The sequence below is a fragment of the Hemibagrus wyckioides genome, linkage group LG22 (genome assembly GCF_019097595.1).
Source record: "Hemibagrus wyckioides isolate EC202008001 linkage group LG22, SWU_Hwy_1.0, whole genome shotgun sequence".
In the NCBI taxonomy this organism is placed as follows: domain Eukaryota; kingdom Metazoa; phylum Chordata; class Actinopteri; order Siluriformes; family Bagridae; genus Hemibagrus; species Hemibagrus wyckioides.
In genome coordinates this window covers 5,031,562-5,048,838 of record NC_080731.1, presented here as the reverse complement: position 1 = coordinate 5,048,838, position 17,277 = coordinate 5,031,562, and the positions used below count along the sequence as shown (strand labels likewise).

General features: G+C 43.3%; 2 protein-coding genes across 2 annotated transcripts in view; both read left to right on the top strand.

The window, feature by feature from the left end:
* pes (pescadillo) overlaps positions 1 to 11,708 on the top strand; it is a 20,695-nt gene extending 8,987 nt beyond the window's left edge. Inside the window, exons 7-15 of the mRNA XM_058375540.1 lie at positions 267 to 383; positions 1,468 to 1,545; positions 2,770 to 2,859; positions 3,708 to 3,838; positions 4,135 to 4,260; positions 6,097 to 6,281; positions 6,366 to 6,529; positions 10,269 to 10,436; positions 11,459 to 11,708. Of these exons, the coding sequence (XP_058231523.1) occupies positions 267 to 383; positions 1,468 to 1,545; positions 2,770 to 2,859; positions 3,708 to 3,838; positions 4,135 to 4,260; positions 6,097 to 6,281; positions 6,366 to 6,529; positions 10,269 to 10,436; positions 11,459 to 11,542 (1,143 nt within the window). The 3' untranslated portion in view covers positions 11,543 to 11,708. The remainder of the gene's footprint in view (positions 1 to 266; positions 384 to 1,467; positions 1,546 to 2,769; positions 2,860 to 3,707; positions 3,839 to 4,134; positions 4,261 to 6,096; positions 6,282 to 6,365; positions 6,530 to 10,268; positions 10,437 to 11,458) is intronic.
* A 285-nt stretch (positions 11,709 to 11,993) lies between these two features.
* Positions 11,994 to 14,499, top strand: LOC131343686 (uncharacterized). The gene is made up of 3 exons (XM_058375541.1): positions 11,994 to 12,133; positions 12,479 to 12,776; positions 13,118 to 14,499. The coding sequence occupies exons 2-3, from the start codon at positions 12,480 to 12,482 to the stop codon at positions 14,039 to 14,041; spliced, it is 1,221 nt and encodes a 406-aa protein (XP_058231524.1). The 5' UTR covers positions 11,994 to 12,133; position 12,479; the 3' UTR covers positions 14,042 to 14,499.
* Positions 14,500 to 17,277: the final 2,778 nt, after the last annotated feature.

Here is a 17,277-nt window from a genome sequence, read left to right as displayed (position 1 = left end):
GAGGGTTGACATTCGTTAAGGCCATGCCCCCTTTTATTCTAAATGACCTGTGTATTTGCCAATCTGGACCGATGTGCACAGAGGCCACACCTCCTTTCACTGGTACTGACACCCAGGCCACGCCCCGATTCACTGGGACTTGCCTGTTTATCGGCCACACTAATACCTCATCTTTTTTTTTTTTTAACACTGTATCTCATCTTCAGGGACTAACGTCTGTGATTGTTGTGTATATTCATAATTGTGTGTGTGTGTGTGATGTTTAGCACCCTACAGATGTGGATTACAGAGTCATGGCCACTTTCACAGAGTTCTACACCACACTGCTGGGCTTCGTCAACTTCCGCCTCTACCAGACCCTCAACCTCGCGTACCCACCCAAGGTTACACACACACACTAGACACACATGTACACACACTTCCTATAGTTGTTTCATTATACTGGCAAAAAAATAAGAACAAACAATAAAGTGCAGACTCTTCCAGACTGGTGTACTGAGCGACCCGGTTAAACCCATAACATCACGCCATTGTGCCTGTGTGACATACACTGAGACAATGGTGCAAGTCTGAATGCTTGACTCCTACAGTGAGCTGGGTTTAGTGTCTCTCTTTTGTGGGGGGGCATTTATTTATTTTCCTGACCTTGTTTGACGCCAGTTGTACACTTAGACAGTGAGAGTGAGTGATGGAGAGAGCGAGAGGGAGGGAGAGGGAGAGAGCGAGAGAAAAAGAGAGATGGAGAGGGGGAGAGAGAGAGAGAGAGAAGGCGCAAGAGCGAAAGAGGGAAAGAAAGAGAGAGTGATGGAGAAGAGAGAGAGACAGGGAGAGAGAGAAAGAGGGAGTAAAGAGAGATGGAGAAACGGGGGCGAGAGAGGGAGGGAGGGGGAGAGAGAGAGGGAAAGAGAGAGAGAGTTGCAGAAGGGGGGCGAGAGACAGAGGGAGAGAGAGAAAAAGAGAGGGAGCAAGAGACAGTAGGAGAGAGAGCGAGAGAGAGAAAGAAGGGGGGGGGTGAGAGGGAGGGAGGGAGAGCGAGAGAGAGGAATCCCTGTAATTCAAAAAAATGTAAATTCTTCAGACTCTGGTCTCTCCCCGAATGACTCCGCCCACATCCACAACACAAGGGCTGGTTTGATGAAAATGATGGCTTGTGGTGGCCAGATATTTCATTAAGACACTTGATGTCGGATTTTCCTTTAATTTGACACACACCTGTACACATCAGACCTGATGTTATATAAGGGAGCAGTTAGAGATACATTCCCCTAAAAAAGACGTAATTATCTCCGCTTCAAGTCACGTGACGAGACGTTTGTTTCACGTGTGTATATTAATCATGGAAATGTCTTTAATCCAGTTACAACATGAACCTGTGTGTAAATCAGAGGCGCTCTGTCAGAGGGGTGTTTACTGTCGGATAGTGGGTGTGTGGATGTATCTATAACCTTGTGTTTTTCCTCTCTTTAGCTTGATGGAAAAGGAGAGACCGATCTCAAAGCTGAGTTTGAGGAGGACTATGCCATGGATTCTGAGAGCTACATGGAGGTCTATACATCTTCCTGTTCATTGTTTATCATATCACCTCTGTCTCTCCTTACACCCTCCACATCTGGATTTAAGACCTTTAACTAAGACCAAACTCTGTCTCTCATGCAGAAACTGTCTCTCTCCTTGTTTGTGTCTCTCCTTGTGTGCATGTTTGTGTGTCTCTCCTTGTGTGTGTGTTTGTGTCTCTCCTTGTCTGCGTGTTGTGTGTCTCTCCTTGTCTGCATGGTGTGTGTCTCTCCTTGTGTCTGTGTATGTGTCCCTCCTTGTGTCTGTGTTTGTGTCCCTCCTTGTGTGTGTCTCTCCTTGTGCATGTTTGTGTCTTTCCTTGTGCGTTTCCTTGTGTATGCGTGTGTTTGTGTCTCTCCTTGTGCATGTTTGTCTTTCCTTGTGCGTTTCCTTGTGTATGCGTGTTTGTCTCTCCTTGTGCATGTTTGTGTCTTTCCTTGTGCGTTTCCTTGTGTATGCGTGTGTTTGTGTCTCTCCTTGTGCATGTTTGTGTCCCTCCTTGTGTGTGTCTCTCCTTGTGCATGTTTGTGTCTTTCCTTGTGCGTTTCCTTGTGTATGCGTGTGTTTGTGTCTCTCCTTGTGCATGTTTGTGTCTTTCCTTGTGCGTTTCCTTGTGTATGCGTGTTTGTCTCTCCTTGTGCATGTTTGTGTCTTTCCTTGTGCGTTTCCTTGTGTATGCGTGTGTTTGTGTCTCTCCTTGTGCATGTTTGTCTTTCCTTGTGCGTTTCTTTGTGTATGCGTGTGTTTGTGTCTCTCCTTGTGCATGTTTGTGTCTTTCCTTGTGCGTTTCCTTGTGTATGCGTGTGTTTGTGTCTCTCCTTGTTTGTGTCCCTCCTTGTGTGTGTCTCTCCTTGTGCATGTTTGTGTCTTTCCTTATGTGTCTCCTTGTGTATGCATGTGTTTGTGTCTCTCCTTGTGTGCGTGTCTGTGTCTTTCCTTGTGTGTGCATGTGTGTTTGTGTCTCTCCTTGTGTGCATCTCTCCTTGTGTGCGTGTTTGTGTCTCTCCTTGTGTGTTTGTGTCTCTCCTTGTGTGCGTGTTTGTATCTCTCCATGTGTGTCTCTCCTTGTGTGTGCGTGTTTGTGTGTCTTCTTGTGTGCGTGTTTGTGTCTCTCCTTGTGCGTCTGTCTCTCCTTGTGTGTTCGTTCATCTGGTTACACCCTCCACATCTGGATTTAAGCCGTTAAACTAAAACCCATCTCTGTCTCTGATGCAGAAACTGTCGGCTCTGAGCAGCAGTCTGGCTCGAGTCGTCTCCACGGCCGAGGAAGAGGAAGCGGAGTTGGATCATTTCCCCGCCGAAGGGGTAAGAGACAGTTCGGTCTGTCATCACCATGGTGATAGAGTTAAAAACCTCCATCTGTGTAGGATCGCGTGAAGGTGAACTGCGTTAAAGCCGCTGGCGTCAATGGAATAATTACAGCTTTCACACCTTTAGCTGCAGGCGATGCACCGGGGATCTGGTCACTCCGGATACACAGATATGGATATTAACAAACAGCAGCACGGTGCCGGAGAAAGCTAAATCAACACGATTAATGTGTAGGAGAAATCAGCTCTGAGAGAATAGGGGAGGTTTCCAGGATGTGAAATACACTCCATAAGATCTCTTAAATGTGTTCGTAATTTTAGGAGCCTCTGAAATCAAATGCTGTTGCTCTGTGTACTGGACACCAGTATCGTATATCTTGAAAAGAAGTAGCTTTGAGATATCTGATGTTTAATTTTAAAATTCTGGAGAAATTATTCAGATTAAACAGCACTGATCCTTGTGTTCAAAAAACACCAAATATGGCTTGTGTGCATTTTATTTTATTTTATTTTATTTTTGCATTTTATTTTATTTTATTTTATTTTTTCATTTGAATTTATTGAATTTTATTTTATTTTTTTAGTTCATTTTACTTTATTTTATTATTTTATCATTTTTATTATTTATTTAAAAAATATTTATTATATTGTATTTATTATTTTTTATTATTTATCTAATCTTATTTATTTATTTATTTAGGCATGTGTTGCTGGGAAAATAGCATTTGAAACGTTTTATGATTTTATTCTTTTAAAAGCAGGAAGTTTTGTCACAGGAGAGTCTCAGATTGTGGCCACATGATGTTCACTGGTGTGTGTGTGTGTGTGTGTGTGTTTCTTCAGGAGGACATGGAGAAGATGGAGGCAAGGGTGAAGGCTCAACAAGAGGAGGACAAACAGAAGAAGCTGTTTGAGGGCCTGAAGATCTTCCTGAACAGAGAGGTGCCGAGAGAGGCTCTGGCCTTCGTGTTGAGGTCAGCAGCAGTGCTTTAACATCAAGCTGGACATTACACACAGGAAGAAGAAACACATCACTGTGTGGAAGAGGAAGAGACGGATACATCACAAACACGAGCAACTCTTTCACACACTCGTTTTCTTTCTCTCTTTCCCCCTTCCTCTCTCCCTCCTTCTCTTTTTCTCTTCCTCTTTCTCCCTTATTCTCTCTCTTTCTTTCTCTCTCTCTTATCCCCCCTCTCTGTCACTCTCCTTCTCTCCCTCTCTTTCTCTCTTTCTCCCCCTCTCTCTCTCTCTCTCTCTCTCTCTGCAGGTGTTTTGGTGCACAGGTGTCCTGGGATAAGTCTCTGTGTATGGGCAGCACGTATGATGTCACTGATGAGACAATAACGCACCATGTGGTGGACAGACCCAGCCTGGACACACAGTACATCAACAGGTCAGATACACAGCGTGTGGAGATCAGCCTCGCAGGCCGATGTTTCATGCAAATGTCTTTGGAAAGGATATAAAAATCTACACTCTGTTAAAACAGCAGGAGAAAATGATACACAGATAAATCCATCATCAGAACATTTCAGATATCAATCACTGTGAAATGAACTGAAAAACAAATGTGTGCGCGTGTGGGTCTCTCTCTACGTCTGTGTGTGTGTCTCTTGTGTGTCTCTCTCCTTGTGTGCGTTTCTCACCTTGCTTGTGTGTGTGTTTCCTCTTGTGTGTGTTTCTCACCTTGCGTGTGTGTGTCTTTCCGTGTGTGTGTGTCTCCGCTTGTGTGTGTGTGTCCCCTTGTGTGTTTCTCTCTCCTTGTGTGTCATTGTGTCTCCGTGTTTGTGTGTCTGTGTTTGTGTCCCCCCTTGTGTGTTTCTGTTTGTGTTTCTGTCAGTGTGTCTCTCCATGTGTATCCCCTTGTGTCTCCATGTTTGTGTGTCTCCCCTTGTGTGTGTGCACCTCCTTGTATGTCTGGGTGTGAACCTCCTTGTGTGTGTGTGTGTGCGTTTCCTCAGTGTGTGTCCTCTGTGTGTGTATCTGAGATGTTGTTAGCAGGAATGATGGTTGAATGTTCAGTGTAAGATATCGACTTTCCACAGTCAGCTATCAGGTTTAAAACCCTGTGTGTGAGGTCATTGGATTAAACTGACCTGCTGACCACACAACCAGCTGGACATGATGTCATAAAATGTGACAGCCAAATGTTTACACTTCTTTAGTTCCTACCTGCAGGTGCTTCCCTATTTGATGCACAAAGATCAACTCCCTCTTATTCTGTCTTATAGAGATGTTAGGAAGACACATGAGGCGTGGACAACGGGCGCTAGTTGTGTTTAGAATGGACGTGGCTAGTTATAGCTAGGTTTCTTTGGTAATAGAACACAAATGAACTAGAATCCTAATGCTCTTGATCTTAACGGCGGTTTTTCTGACCGTTTCGTCCACATCGCGTGAGTGCGTGTGCGGATTGAAGATGAGTCGACCCACAATGCAGTTCTTTCAGCCCCGGCTCTTTTTCCTGCCTCTCAATGGCCCTCTTTGATCCACTTCCTGTGTGCGTCTGTGTGCTTGTGAGACTCCAGCCTTGGGGTGACGATCTGTTCTCGATTTCCTTTCACTGTTTCCTCACATGATCTGCCAGATGGTCACAGGACATACCTGACCTCGCTATGCATGTTCATGATTACACACACACACACACACACACACACACACACGATGTGATTGTGTATGATGTACGTGTGACACCAAGTCTGAGCTCATTAGCTGTATGAGGAAATTATACTGAAATATATCTAAATATCCTGTTCTCACTCACACACACACACACACACTATTCGCCATGGCAACAGAATGTTGTGTTAATTGTATTTCTAACAGTTAACATCCAACAAGCAAGTTTTGTGTGCAAGTGTTACACACACAAGGCAGAGACACAGAGAGAGAGAGAAAGAAACCGAGAGAGAGAGAGAGAGAGTGAGAGAGAGACAAAGTAAGAGAAACAGAGGGAGAAAGACAGGCAGAGGGAGGGAGAGAGAAAGAGACAGCGTGAGAGGCAGAGGGAGGGAGAGAGAAAAAGAGAGAGAGAAAGAGAAACAGAGAAGGGGAGAGAGGCAGAGAGAAAAAGAGAGACACAGGGAGAGAGAGGAAGAGAGACGGATAGAGACAAAGAGAGAGAAAAACCGGGAGAGAGAGGGAGACAGACAGAGAGAGAAGATTGTAATGTAAGTTTAGCTTTTATCTTGATTTGTTCTCAGCTCCTGATGTTGTCGTGATTCTGCAGGTACTACGTTCAGCCTCAGTGGGTGTTCGACTGCGTGAACGCCAAGATGCTCCTTCCTGTGGAGGACTACTTCCTGGGCGTCGCACTTCCTCCACACCTGTCACCCTTCGTCGAGGAGAAGGATGGAGATTACGTTCCTCCAGAGAGGCAGAAACTGCTGGCGCTCCAGAGAGGAGAGAGACCCGGTGAGTGTTAGTGAATACAAGTAGAATTCTCTGTATGTGTGTTCTCTGGGGTTCTCTGATGAACTCGTGTCCTCTTCTCAACAGTCGCAGAGCAGGATGATGATGATGAGGAGGAAGAAGAAGAAGAAGAGGAGGATGAGGAGGAGGAAGAAGAAGAAGAAGAGGAGGAGGAGGAGGAGGAGGAGGAGGAAGAGGCTGAACAAGAGGCCAAACTGAAAGATATGGAACAGAAGAGAACACAGGGGAAGGTGAGAGAGAGAGAGAGACAGTGAGTGAGAGAGAGAGTCGTCTGAGAGAGAGAGACAGAGAGGGGGAAAGGGAGTGAGAGAGAGACAGAGGGGAAGAGAGAGTGAGAGAGTGAGAGAGACGGAGGGGAAGAGACAGTGAGTGAGAGAGAGAGACAGAGGGGAAGAGACAGTGAGAGAGAGAGAAAGAGAGAGAGATAGAGGGGAAGAGAGAGTGAAAGAGAGACAGTGGAAGAGAGAGAGAAAGAGATAGGGGAATAGAGTGAAAGAGAGACGGGGGAAGAGAGAGAGAAAGAGATGGGGGGGAGAGAGAGATAGGGGAATAGATAGGGGAAGAGAGAGAGAGAGAGATAGGGGAAGAGAGTGAGAGAGAGAGACGGAGGGGAAGAGAGAGAGAATGAGAGAGACAGAGGGAAAATGCTGATGGTGTTGTTGCATCATAAAATCGAAGTACCAATCATATTCTCGTATGCAAATTGAGGACAAACGTGAAAGACGAGTGAAAACTTCATCCTTTTAGTGAATAATGATGCTTGAGGTTCTTAGTGAGAAGATGCCACAAGCCACATAGATGTACTAGACCCTGAAGGATTAATCCCTGATGAATTTCCCACACCTTATATACTGTATAAATCCTCATGACTGATGTCTCTCTGCCGTTCCCATGCTATAATCCATTACTCTGACATCTCCATGATCCGAGAACAGCTGTTAATGTTCTCCTGAAACTTTTACCATCATCGTTAACTGACACACTGGGACACATCACAGAGTTATGAGAGAGGCTTACATAACAATAAAGCTTGGGATGAGCCGCTTGGACGATAAAGACCTTTGTAGTCCGACCGTACGGTGGAATACGACACCCGGCTCCGTCCGTGTTTGCAAGCAATTAAATACTTCAAATAGTTGGCGTAATTACACGGATTGTCTCGAGCACAAAGTTCGCAGCGTTTATCAGTTTGTTTGTGGTCTTGTGGCAGGTGCAGTTTATTGTAGAGGGACAGGGCAAACAAGCATCATGTGTGTCAGAGGTTTCATTACAAAGCTGTAAAGAGGGAGGTGTAGCATGCTTATAGAAATTTTTTTTTTACAGTATAGGTTTGGTGTGTTTTTTTTTTTTAAATTAATTTTTATTATTAATTTACTTTTATTGGCCGTATTTTTTAATTTCATCATTTTTATTTCACTAATTTAATTATTTTTCATTTTGTTTTTTAATTAAATTCTTTCTTTATTTATTTTATGTCATTTATTTATTTTTATTTTTTTTAAGACTTGGGTGTGAAAATTGATGAATTTTATTATTTGTTTTATTTTTATTGAATTTAATTTTTTAAATTGAATTTTTTTATTTCACTTTAATTTAATTATTTTTAATTGTTTTTTTAATTATTTATTTGTTATTTATATTTTTTTTATTTGTCACTTATTCAAGTTTTTTTAATTAATTAATTTTATTATTTATTTTTCTCATCAATACTAATACAATATAAATAACCCACTTAGAATTAATCAAAGACGTCGTGACATATGATACACAGGCCGAGTTTTGATAACTCCACACCAGTCCTAAGTATGTGCTGATTAAAATCAGAGGAATGTTACTTTTAACCCAGACTCTATGCCTGAAGGTGAAGATCTTATAGAGATTTGCAGCTTCTTGGAGTTTGTCCGGTTTTCGGTCCGGTTATGTTCTCCAGGTTACTCAGGAGCCGTTAATCCGTCACAGGTGGCCTGGTTCTTAGCGTCCAGGCCTCAGTGATCTCTATGCATATTAGGCCTTTAAAGTTAAGCATTAGCGCTTTTGGTGAGTGTTTGGTGTTAAAGGGAATTCATTAGCTCAGGTTCCAGGTCAGTGAGCAGGTTACGGTGTTATTATATGGCAACGGAGACCGTGTAACACCTTTCCATCCATCTATCCATAACAGTCTGAGTTTAATTCCGTTTTTTGTTGTGTGTAAACAGTCACAAATCTGCTTTACCATTATCTGGATGTAGATTGAGATCGCTAAAGAGAAGGCTGGGTGTGAGGATAGGGAAAGATATTTTGACGTAAAAGAAACTCCGCCCCTTTCTATCCTTACATTTCTGCTACCGTATATGCGTCCCAGATCACGCTCTTCTGTCGTATAAACGGTGACTAGAGCGTTCACACTTAACATCGAAGAGGAAGAAATGAGAAATGCTTATTCACTGTGGAATGTTCAACATGTCATGTACTCAACACTCGCAGCTGTGCTTAGGCAGAGAAAGAGGGGTGGGGCTACCAGGCACTGAATGATTAATTTAATGTGCTTAGGCAGAGAAAGGGGGTGGGGCTATCAGGCACTGAATAAATGATTGTGTGCTTAGGCAGAGAAAGGGGGTGGGGCTATCAGGCACTGAATGATTAATTTAATGTGCTTAGGCAGAGAAAGAGGGGTGGGGCTACCAGGCACTGAATGATTAATTTAATGTGCTTAGGCAGAGAAAGGGGGTGGGGCTATCAGTCGCTGAACAAATGATTGTGTGCTTAGGCAGAGAAAGGGGGTGGGGCTATCAGGCACTGAATAAATGATTCAATGTGCTTAGGCAGAGAAAGGAGGTGGGGCTATCAGGCACTGAATAAATGATTCAATGTGCTTAGGCAGAGAAAGGAGGTGGGGCTATCGGGCACTGAATAAATGATTCAATGTGCTTAGGCAGAGAAAGAGGGGTGGGGCTACCAGGCACTGAATGATTAATTTAATGTGCTTAGGCAGAGAAAGGGGGTGGGGCTATCAGTTGCTGAACAAATGATTCAGTGTGCTTAGGCAGAGAAAGGGGGTGGGGCTATCAGTTGCTGAACAAATGATTCAGTGTGCTTAGGCAGAGAAAGGGGGTGGGGCTATCAGGCACTGAATAAATGATTCAATGTGCTTAGGCAGAGAAAGAGGGGTGGGGCTACCAGGCACTGAATGATTAATTTAATGTGCTTAGGCAGAGAAAGGGGGTGGGGCTATCAGTTGCTGAACAAATGATTCAGTGTGCTTAGGCAGAGAAAGGGGGTGGGGCTATCAGGCACTGAATAAATGATTCAATGTGCTTAGGCAGAGAAAGGAGGTGGGGCTATCGGGCACTGAATAAATGATTCAATGTGCTTAGGCTGAGAAAGAGGGGCGGGGCTACCAGGTGCTGAATAAATGATTCAATGTGCTTAGGCTGAGAAAGAGGGGCGGGGCTACCAGGTGCTGAATAAATGATTCAATGTGCTTAGGCTGAGAAAGAGGGGCGGGGCTACCAGCCGTAGTGTAACTGTGTAGTGGGTGATTTGGGACGCAGCTTGTGTGCTATGATGCCAAACCCCATTTCAGCGTGAAGAATAGAATTTCAAGAATTTCAGTGTGCTATAATGTATATGTGAGAAATGAAGGCTTTTATCTGTATTTCTATGAGGCTGAGAGTGAGCACTGAGGCTTCATGACTTCAGCAGCAGATCTTTGTGTACAGTTTGTAGGTGAGATGATCTACCGAAACACTTTCTTTTGTCCAAACAGCGTTAGGGATGAGTGATCTAATCCAACAGGGATGAAGAAGCACTTCAACGGTGTACAGAAGTGAAAGCGTGATGTTTGTTCATGATCCAAGCTGTAGTCGGTGAATGTGTTTGAACCCGAGGGTGTGAAGTGTGTGATCATATTTGCACAGCAGAGAGAAGGAGGAAGCTGGCAGACGTGTTGGCAGGCGCGGTGTCTCACTGCCTTTTTATTGTTTCTGCAAGGCTTTATCGGTGAAGGTGACCCCTGGAAAGGTGACTTCAGACAACAAGCAGAGACTGGAGCAAGAAGAGAAGGCTGAGGAGAAGAGGCTGGCCATCATGATGATGAAGAAGAAGGACAAATACCTCTATGATAAGATCATGTTCGGGAAGAAGAGGAAGGTTCGAGAGGTAAGACATCAGCGGTCAGTGTGCACATGTACACGTCTGCTGGACTGGACATTAAACCGTGAGAGACGTGTGCTCTGAGCAGGAGGTGACCAATCCTTCCATAATTGATCTGTTTGTTAAACATTCAGCGCTTTAAACTTAATGGAGTGGAGAATTCAGGCGTGACAAATATCCAGCAGACTGAGGTTCCATGATGCACTCCTGCTGTTCATTAACCAGATCCTCTCTCTCTCTCTCTCTCTCTCTCTCTCTGTCACTCTCTTTCTCTCTTTTTTTCCCCTCTGTTTCTTTCTTACTCTCTCTCTCTCTTTTGCTCTCTCGCTCTCTCTCTCTCGCTCTTTCTATCTTTTGGTCTCTCTCTCTCTTAATCTCTCTCTCCCCCTCTCACACACTTTCTCTTCCTCTCTTTTTTTTCTTTTTGTCTCTCGTTCTCTCTCGCTCTCTGTTTTTCTCTCTTCCTCTCTTTCTTGTTCTTTCTCTCTCGTTTTCTCTCTCTCTTTCACTCTCTCCCTATCTCTTTCATCCGCGCGCGCTCTCACTTTCTCTACCTTTTGTTCTCTCTCTCTCTCTCTCTCTCTCTCTCACTTTCTCTACCTTTTGTGCTCTCTCGCTCTCTCTCTCTCTCTCTCTCTCTCTCTCTCTCTCTCTCACTTTCTCTACCTTTTGTTCCCTCTCTCTCTCTCTCTCTCTCTCTCTCTCTCTCACTTTCTCTACCTTTTGTGCTCTCTCGCTCTCTCTCGCTCTTTCTATCTCTCTCTTAATCTCTCTCTCTCTCCCCCTATCACACACTTTCTCTTCCTCTCTTTTTTTTCTTTTTGTCTCTCATTCTCTCTCTCTCTCTCTTCCTCTCCCACACTTTCTCTTCCTCTCTTTCTTTTTCTTTCTCTCTCGTTCTCTCTCCCTATCTCTTTCATCCGCGCGCTCTCTCATTTTCTCTACCTTTTGTTCTATCTTTCTCTCTCTCTCTCTCTCTCTCTCTTTCTCTCTTTCTCTCTCTCTCTCTCTCTTTCTCTCTCTTTCAGGCAAACAAAATGGCAGCCAAGAGAAAAGCGTTGGACGAGGCCGGCAAATCGGACAAAAAGAAAAAGAAGGCGAAGAAACAGTAGAAGGGAAATGAGAATGGACGTTATTTTTATTATTAAAAATAATTCTATCCATTTATTAAAAACCCTGCCATGGCCTACTCTGTTTTTTCAGTGATATTTATGGTTCATGATCCTGTTGTATTAAACTGATCAATTTTATTCATGTATTTTAAATAACTTTAATCATCCCGTTGTATTAAAATGATCCATTTTAGTCAAAGGTGTAAAAAAAAAAAACAACTTTGGATTATTTTGTCCATAAAGACACAACCATCTATTTTTATTATATTCTGTTACACATTCTGCTGATATTAAACTATTACAGATGCCACAAAAATGCTGATTCATATCTAATAGCCAGTGCTGATGTCCAGTGCTGATGTCCAGTGCTGGAACTGGGAATGATTTAAGAGCCGTCACCATATAAGGAATGTCTGGTATAGGGGAGAGCGGGGACGGTTGCAACATGGGGCAGTTGCAACAAGGCTTATTTCTCCAATCAGGAGCTAGAGTGACAATATTCATACTGCACATGCTCAGTGAGCCCCTCCCCCCCATCTGCAAGAAATCAGCCATGTGTGACCATTACTTCTAGAAAAAGCTAAATTCAAGGTAAAAAAAAAAAGTATTTTTTTTAATGTTCAGAATTTTTCTCATACTGTCTAAACGGTTTTTGTGAAGCATTATTCATTCATATAATTTAAATCAGTGTTTTCTTACCTTCTAATAGGCCTAGCTAGCAAGTGTCAAAGCTGTTGTGTCTAGCTAGCATTGCAAGTTTTATCATAGCTGTCAGAGTAGGGACATTTGCAACAAGGTGTTGCAACTGTCCCTCATCACGACAGTTTGTCATATTAACATAAAGAAGAATTTTATGAACCCTTTCAAAAGTTAGGTATTCCTCCTTTTTCCTTAAGTAAGCAGGCTACTCTAAGTAAGTACTTTCTTCGTTTTCAGTATGCCACGAGAGAGGAAGCGCACAACAGATAGTCTCACAACTCTGTCTGTTCTGATGTTAGCAGCAAACATGGTCAAGGACGAAGGCAGGACAGTGAGGTCTGTGGCAAAGGACTTTGTGATTTGCCACACAACCCTCTATCGATTTATGAAAAAGAGAGAGAAGCTAGGCCCAGGAGAGGAGGCAAATGCAGGGTACTGGACTCCTAGGAGGGTCTTTTCTGAACAGCAAGAAAAGAGCCTTGCAGAATACCTAAAAACTGCAGCTGATCTCTTCTATGGTCTAAGCACCAAAGAGGTAAGCAAGAGGAAGGTATAAAAGTGTATGTAAACAAGCAAACTGGTATTTTCTTAGGTTATTATTTTATTGTATCGTCATAATTATAAACACACTGCTTAGTGTGTTGAAGTAGTTTGACTGTTTACTGACAAATGTCATTCCTAGTCAGTTGCAGAAAAGAGCTTACTTCCTCATTGCAAAATAAGCCGGATAGGTTTAAAGAGCTTATATCTGTCAGAGTAAAGCAGAGAAAGGAAGACAAGTTGGGAGAATAAGAGAGTGAAGTAAAAAGAAACAGAATATATTAAACCCTAAACACTGTTTAGGATTTCTTTTTTTTTTATTTTTACATTTTTTAGGTTCGTCGATTTGCCTTTCAGCTGGCTGTACATTATCACTGTAATTATCCTGCATCCTGGAATGACAACTCCATGGCCAGCCGTGACTGGTTCTTGGCTTTTATGAAGAGGCAGCCATGTCTTTCTATACGGTGCCCACAACCCACCAGTTTATCTAGAGCCACAAGTTTTAATAGACATATTGTTTCCCAGTTTTTTGACAATCTTGGAAAAGTGCTTGATAAGCACAAATTTCATGCTAAAGATGTCTGGAACATGGATGAAACAGGGGTAACAACTGTCCAAAACCCAGAGAATATTGTTGCCAGGCGTGGCGGTAGACAGTTTGGGTCAGCCACATCAGCAGAAAGAGGGACACTTGTGACCCTTGCTTGTGCAGTCAATGCACTGAGGAATATGATCCCACCTCACTTTGTATTCCCTCGTGTTCATTTCAAAGAACATTTTATCCGTGATGGCCCACCTGGATGCATTGGAACAGCCAATGCATCTGTGTGGATGCTGGAAGAAGACTTTATCGTGTTTCTGAAGCATTTCCAACACCACACTAAGTCCTCAGTGGATGCTAAAGTCCTGCTTATACTGGACAACCACACATCCCATTTGTCTCTGACAGGAATAAATTTCTGTAGAGACAATGGTATTGTCTTGCTTTCCTTTCCACCTCACTGCTCTCACAAACTACAGCCACTGGATCGTAATGTTTATGGTCCCCTAAAACGAGCTGTGAACTCCTTCTGTGACTCATGGATGAAGAGCCACCCAGGGCTGGCAATGTCAATTTATGAGATTCCTGGGATTGTTAGGTTCTTTTTCTTTTTCCATTTCCAAAGGAAATGGAAAAAGAAAGCGGAAGACTGCAATTCTTACAGATACCCCAGAGAAAGAGGCACTGGAACAGGAAAAGGAGCACCAGAAAGCTAAGAGAAAGTTAAATGAAAACAAAACCAAAACCAGATTTTTGCATTGTTTGTTTGGAGAGTTACTCGAAACCAAAAGAGGTTTGGGTACAGTGCTGGCAATGCAAGGCATGGGCTCACCAGGCCTGCACTGATGGGGGAGCCAATTACACCTCTGCCACACTTGCGAGTCTGATGTGGACTAATTTCTTTCTGTCTTACCCTCTCTGTCATACCCTCATACGCTGCCAGTTCACACACACACACACACACACAGGTCAGAGGAGTTCATAGGATATCAGTCTTGATTTTCATTAAAATATTTTGTTGTACAAATTACACACTCACTACCTAACTATTTTGTAGTTCATATTTTTGTAGGCCTAATAATTAACAAAAATGTGGTCCTTTGTTATTTTATTACTCTTTGTCTTTATCAGTTTAACCAATTTAACCCTGTCTGTTCACAAATACAATAAAGAAATTGCAGTATGATGTTATATAATGTATTTTTTAATTACATTTTAATGAATGTTGCAACTGTCCCTGTGGACTGTTGCAACCGTCCCCTGTTAGGGGGTCAGTTGCAGCATTTCACTTTGTCTGTTAAAGTTTACATTGTTCATATATTATTACACGTTCGGATGGTACAACAATGTGGTAGGTACCTGACAGATTTAAGTGTAATGTATTAAAATTTTGGCTTTCTACTAAAAACGGTCACTGAGAATCTGAAGAAAATACAAAAAGGGTTTCAACCGTCCCCGCTCTCCCCTACCTTAAAGGTCAGCAAATCCTGATAAGGGACAGGGAAAATGGTCCAGAAAAGCACTCACTCTATGTTTTAACAATCAGCTGATCAGATCCCGATGATGCCACAGCCATGTGTCTTGTATGCGGAAGCGGGTAGAATGCATTCTGTCCAGTGAGGGCAGTTTGAAAAGATGTGGTCAACTGGTGTAACATTTCCTAGTTGCTGGCTATTATATGGACAGGAATCGGTGATCATGTTAAACCTCATGCCTTCTAAAGTCAGGGATATCTGGCTGATCCTGATAAGAGCACTGAAGCTTATTGGATCCTGTCCTGTTTAAAGGTCACCTCATTAAAACTCCAAACACTGAGCTTTGGGGATGACCGAAATTCTGAAACAGAGATGAAGGAGCACTTCTTCAGGTGACTTTCCAACATGAAAACTTGTTCGTTGTTGATTGGAAGGTCAGGTTCAAGCCCCAGAACCTCCAAGCTCCACTGTTGGACAACTGAGCAAGGCCCTCCAACCATTTCTGCTCCAGGGACGCTGTATCATAGCTGCCCCTGCACCCTGACCCCAACTTCCTCAGCTGGGATACGCAAAGAAAAGATTTCCACTGTGCTGTAATGTATGTGTGGTCACTTCTTTTAAATGCACACCGATCAGGCATAACATTATGACCACTGAGAGGTGCCGTGAATAAGACTGATGATCTCCTCATCATGGCACCTGTTAGTGGGTGGGATATATTAGGCAGCAAGTCAACATTTTGTCCTCAAAGTTGATGTGTTAGAAGCAGGAAAAATGGACAAGCGTAAGGATTTGAGCGAGTTTGACGTAGGGACAAATTGTGATGGCTAGACCACTGGATCAGAGCATCTCCAAAACTGCAGCTTTTGTGGAGGTGTTCCCGGTCTACAGTGGTCAGTATCTATCAAAAGTGTCCTGTCCTGCTGCTAACAACTTGATGCCAGATACCACATCAGGGATCTAGTGGAGTCCATGCCTCAGTGGGTCAGGGCTGTTTTGGCAGCAAAACGGGGACCAACACAATATTAGGCAGGTGGTCATAATGTTATGCCTGATAAGTGTATGTTGACAGAAATAGTGCTTGGGCCCCTTTTTTTTCGTTCTTGCTTGTCAGTGCTATCTTGATCTTTCTCATCTCTACCTGTCCTCCGCTCCAGGACACTTCAGCATGAGTGGACGTTTTCCGCTTCGTATTCTTGGTTGAGAAGGTTCTCGTCTTTAAGTTTCACTCTTCGTTTGTGCGTCAGACCCAAAGATACTTTGGTCACTCAGCCTGGGTTTCAAGTTTGTAATAAACTCCACATTGCCTCATTAGTCATGGATACGGAGCCAAAATGAGGCGATTTCTTTAAATTATTCATCTGTGAAGCTGCTCAGTGTCTGTTTCAGTTCACTTAATAAGTAAGGAGATTCACTATTGGTTAGCAGGTTCGCTTGCCTTATAGCTGCACTTTGAAGGTATACGGTTACGTACTCGGAGCCATCTGGTGCTAGAAATCCTTCAACCCTTCATTTATTCTGTGTAGAAATGGACAAGGGCCATCGAGATGACCGGCTTAGTATACACTGCAGTGATAATAAAGTTCAACCATCTTCATCTGAGCTGTGTGTGGTGTGAAACGTGGGCTGTTATGACGTCACTGTTCACCTCTTGACCTCCAAGCTCTTTCTTTCTTACTGTTTATTATCATTCCATCTCTCTCTCCCTCTCTCTCTCCCTCTCTCTCTCGCATAGAGATGGTAGAGCTTCCTCTTTAACACCAGTTTGCCCCTTCTGCATTCCAGCAATGCTCGCTCTCGCCCTGCCTGGCACTGTGACGGCCCTTTGTGTGTGTGTGTGTGTGTGTGTGTGAGAGTGTGTGTAGGGGGTTGCTCTGACAATGAGCTTAGTGTTTCAGTCCAGCAAATGGACACGGTACTCCGCATAACCTTTTTGCGTATCGCCATGTTATAGAGATACAAACAGTATCTCTACAGAATCTGTTATAATCAGAGAGGGAGAGAGAGAAAGAAACCATGTGTTAAGTAATTCCTTAACAGAAATAACTGAATGATTTTCAGCTCTTTTGGTTTACTAGACAGGAAGTTGACCTTTAGGAGAACAATGGAGAGGGAAACACATCTTCGGGCTGTGGAGAAGATGAAAATATGCCAGTTTTCGAACATTTCTGCAAGCCGCTGGTTAGAAATGGGTTGTTGGGACTCCTACACTGAAGGACAGATGTTCTTCTGTGGTGTCCGACTTCTGCTGACTTCAGCAAGTTGCTCTAGTTTGAGGAGGTCTGTCTGCATGGAGAGTGTTTAAAAGAAAATGAAAATAAATAACGCGAATTTCCTGAGACCACAGCTGGCATCAGCTACAGACTTGTGCCTCAAGGGCCGATGCTTGGCCCTTTACCAATTGTGCGCTGGGAACAGTCACGTATTCTTTAAACCCTTGCTCGGCTTTGCATTTCTTTCTCGCCTAAGGATGTCAT

What these genes read in the sequence shown, in the direction of transcription:
- LOC131343686 (XM_058375541.1), top strand. Translation starts at nt 12,480, where the DNA reads ATGCCACGAGAGAGGAAGCGCACAACAGATAGTCTCACAACTCTGTCT. An exon ending in ATGGTCTAAGCACCAAAGAG is followed by an intron (nt 12,777 to 13,117) that starts GTAAGCAAGAGG and finishes TACATTTTTTAG; the next exon opens with GTTCGTCGATTTGCCTTTCA.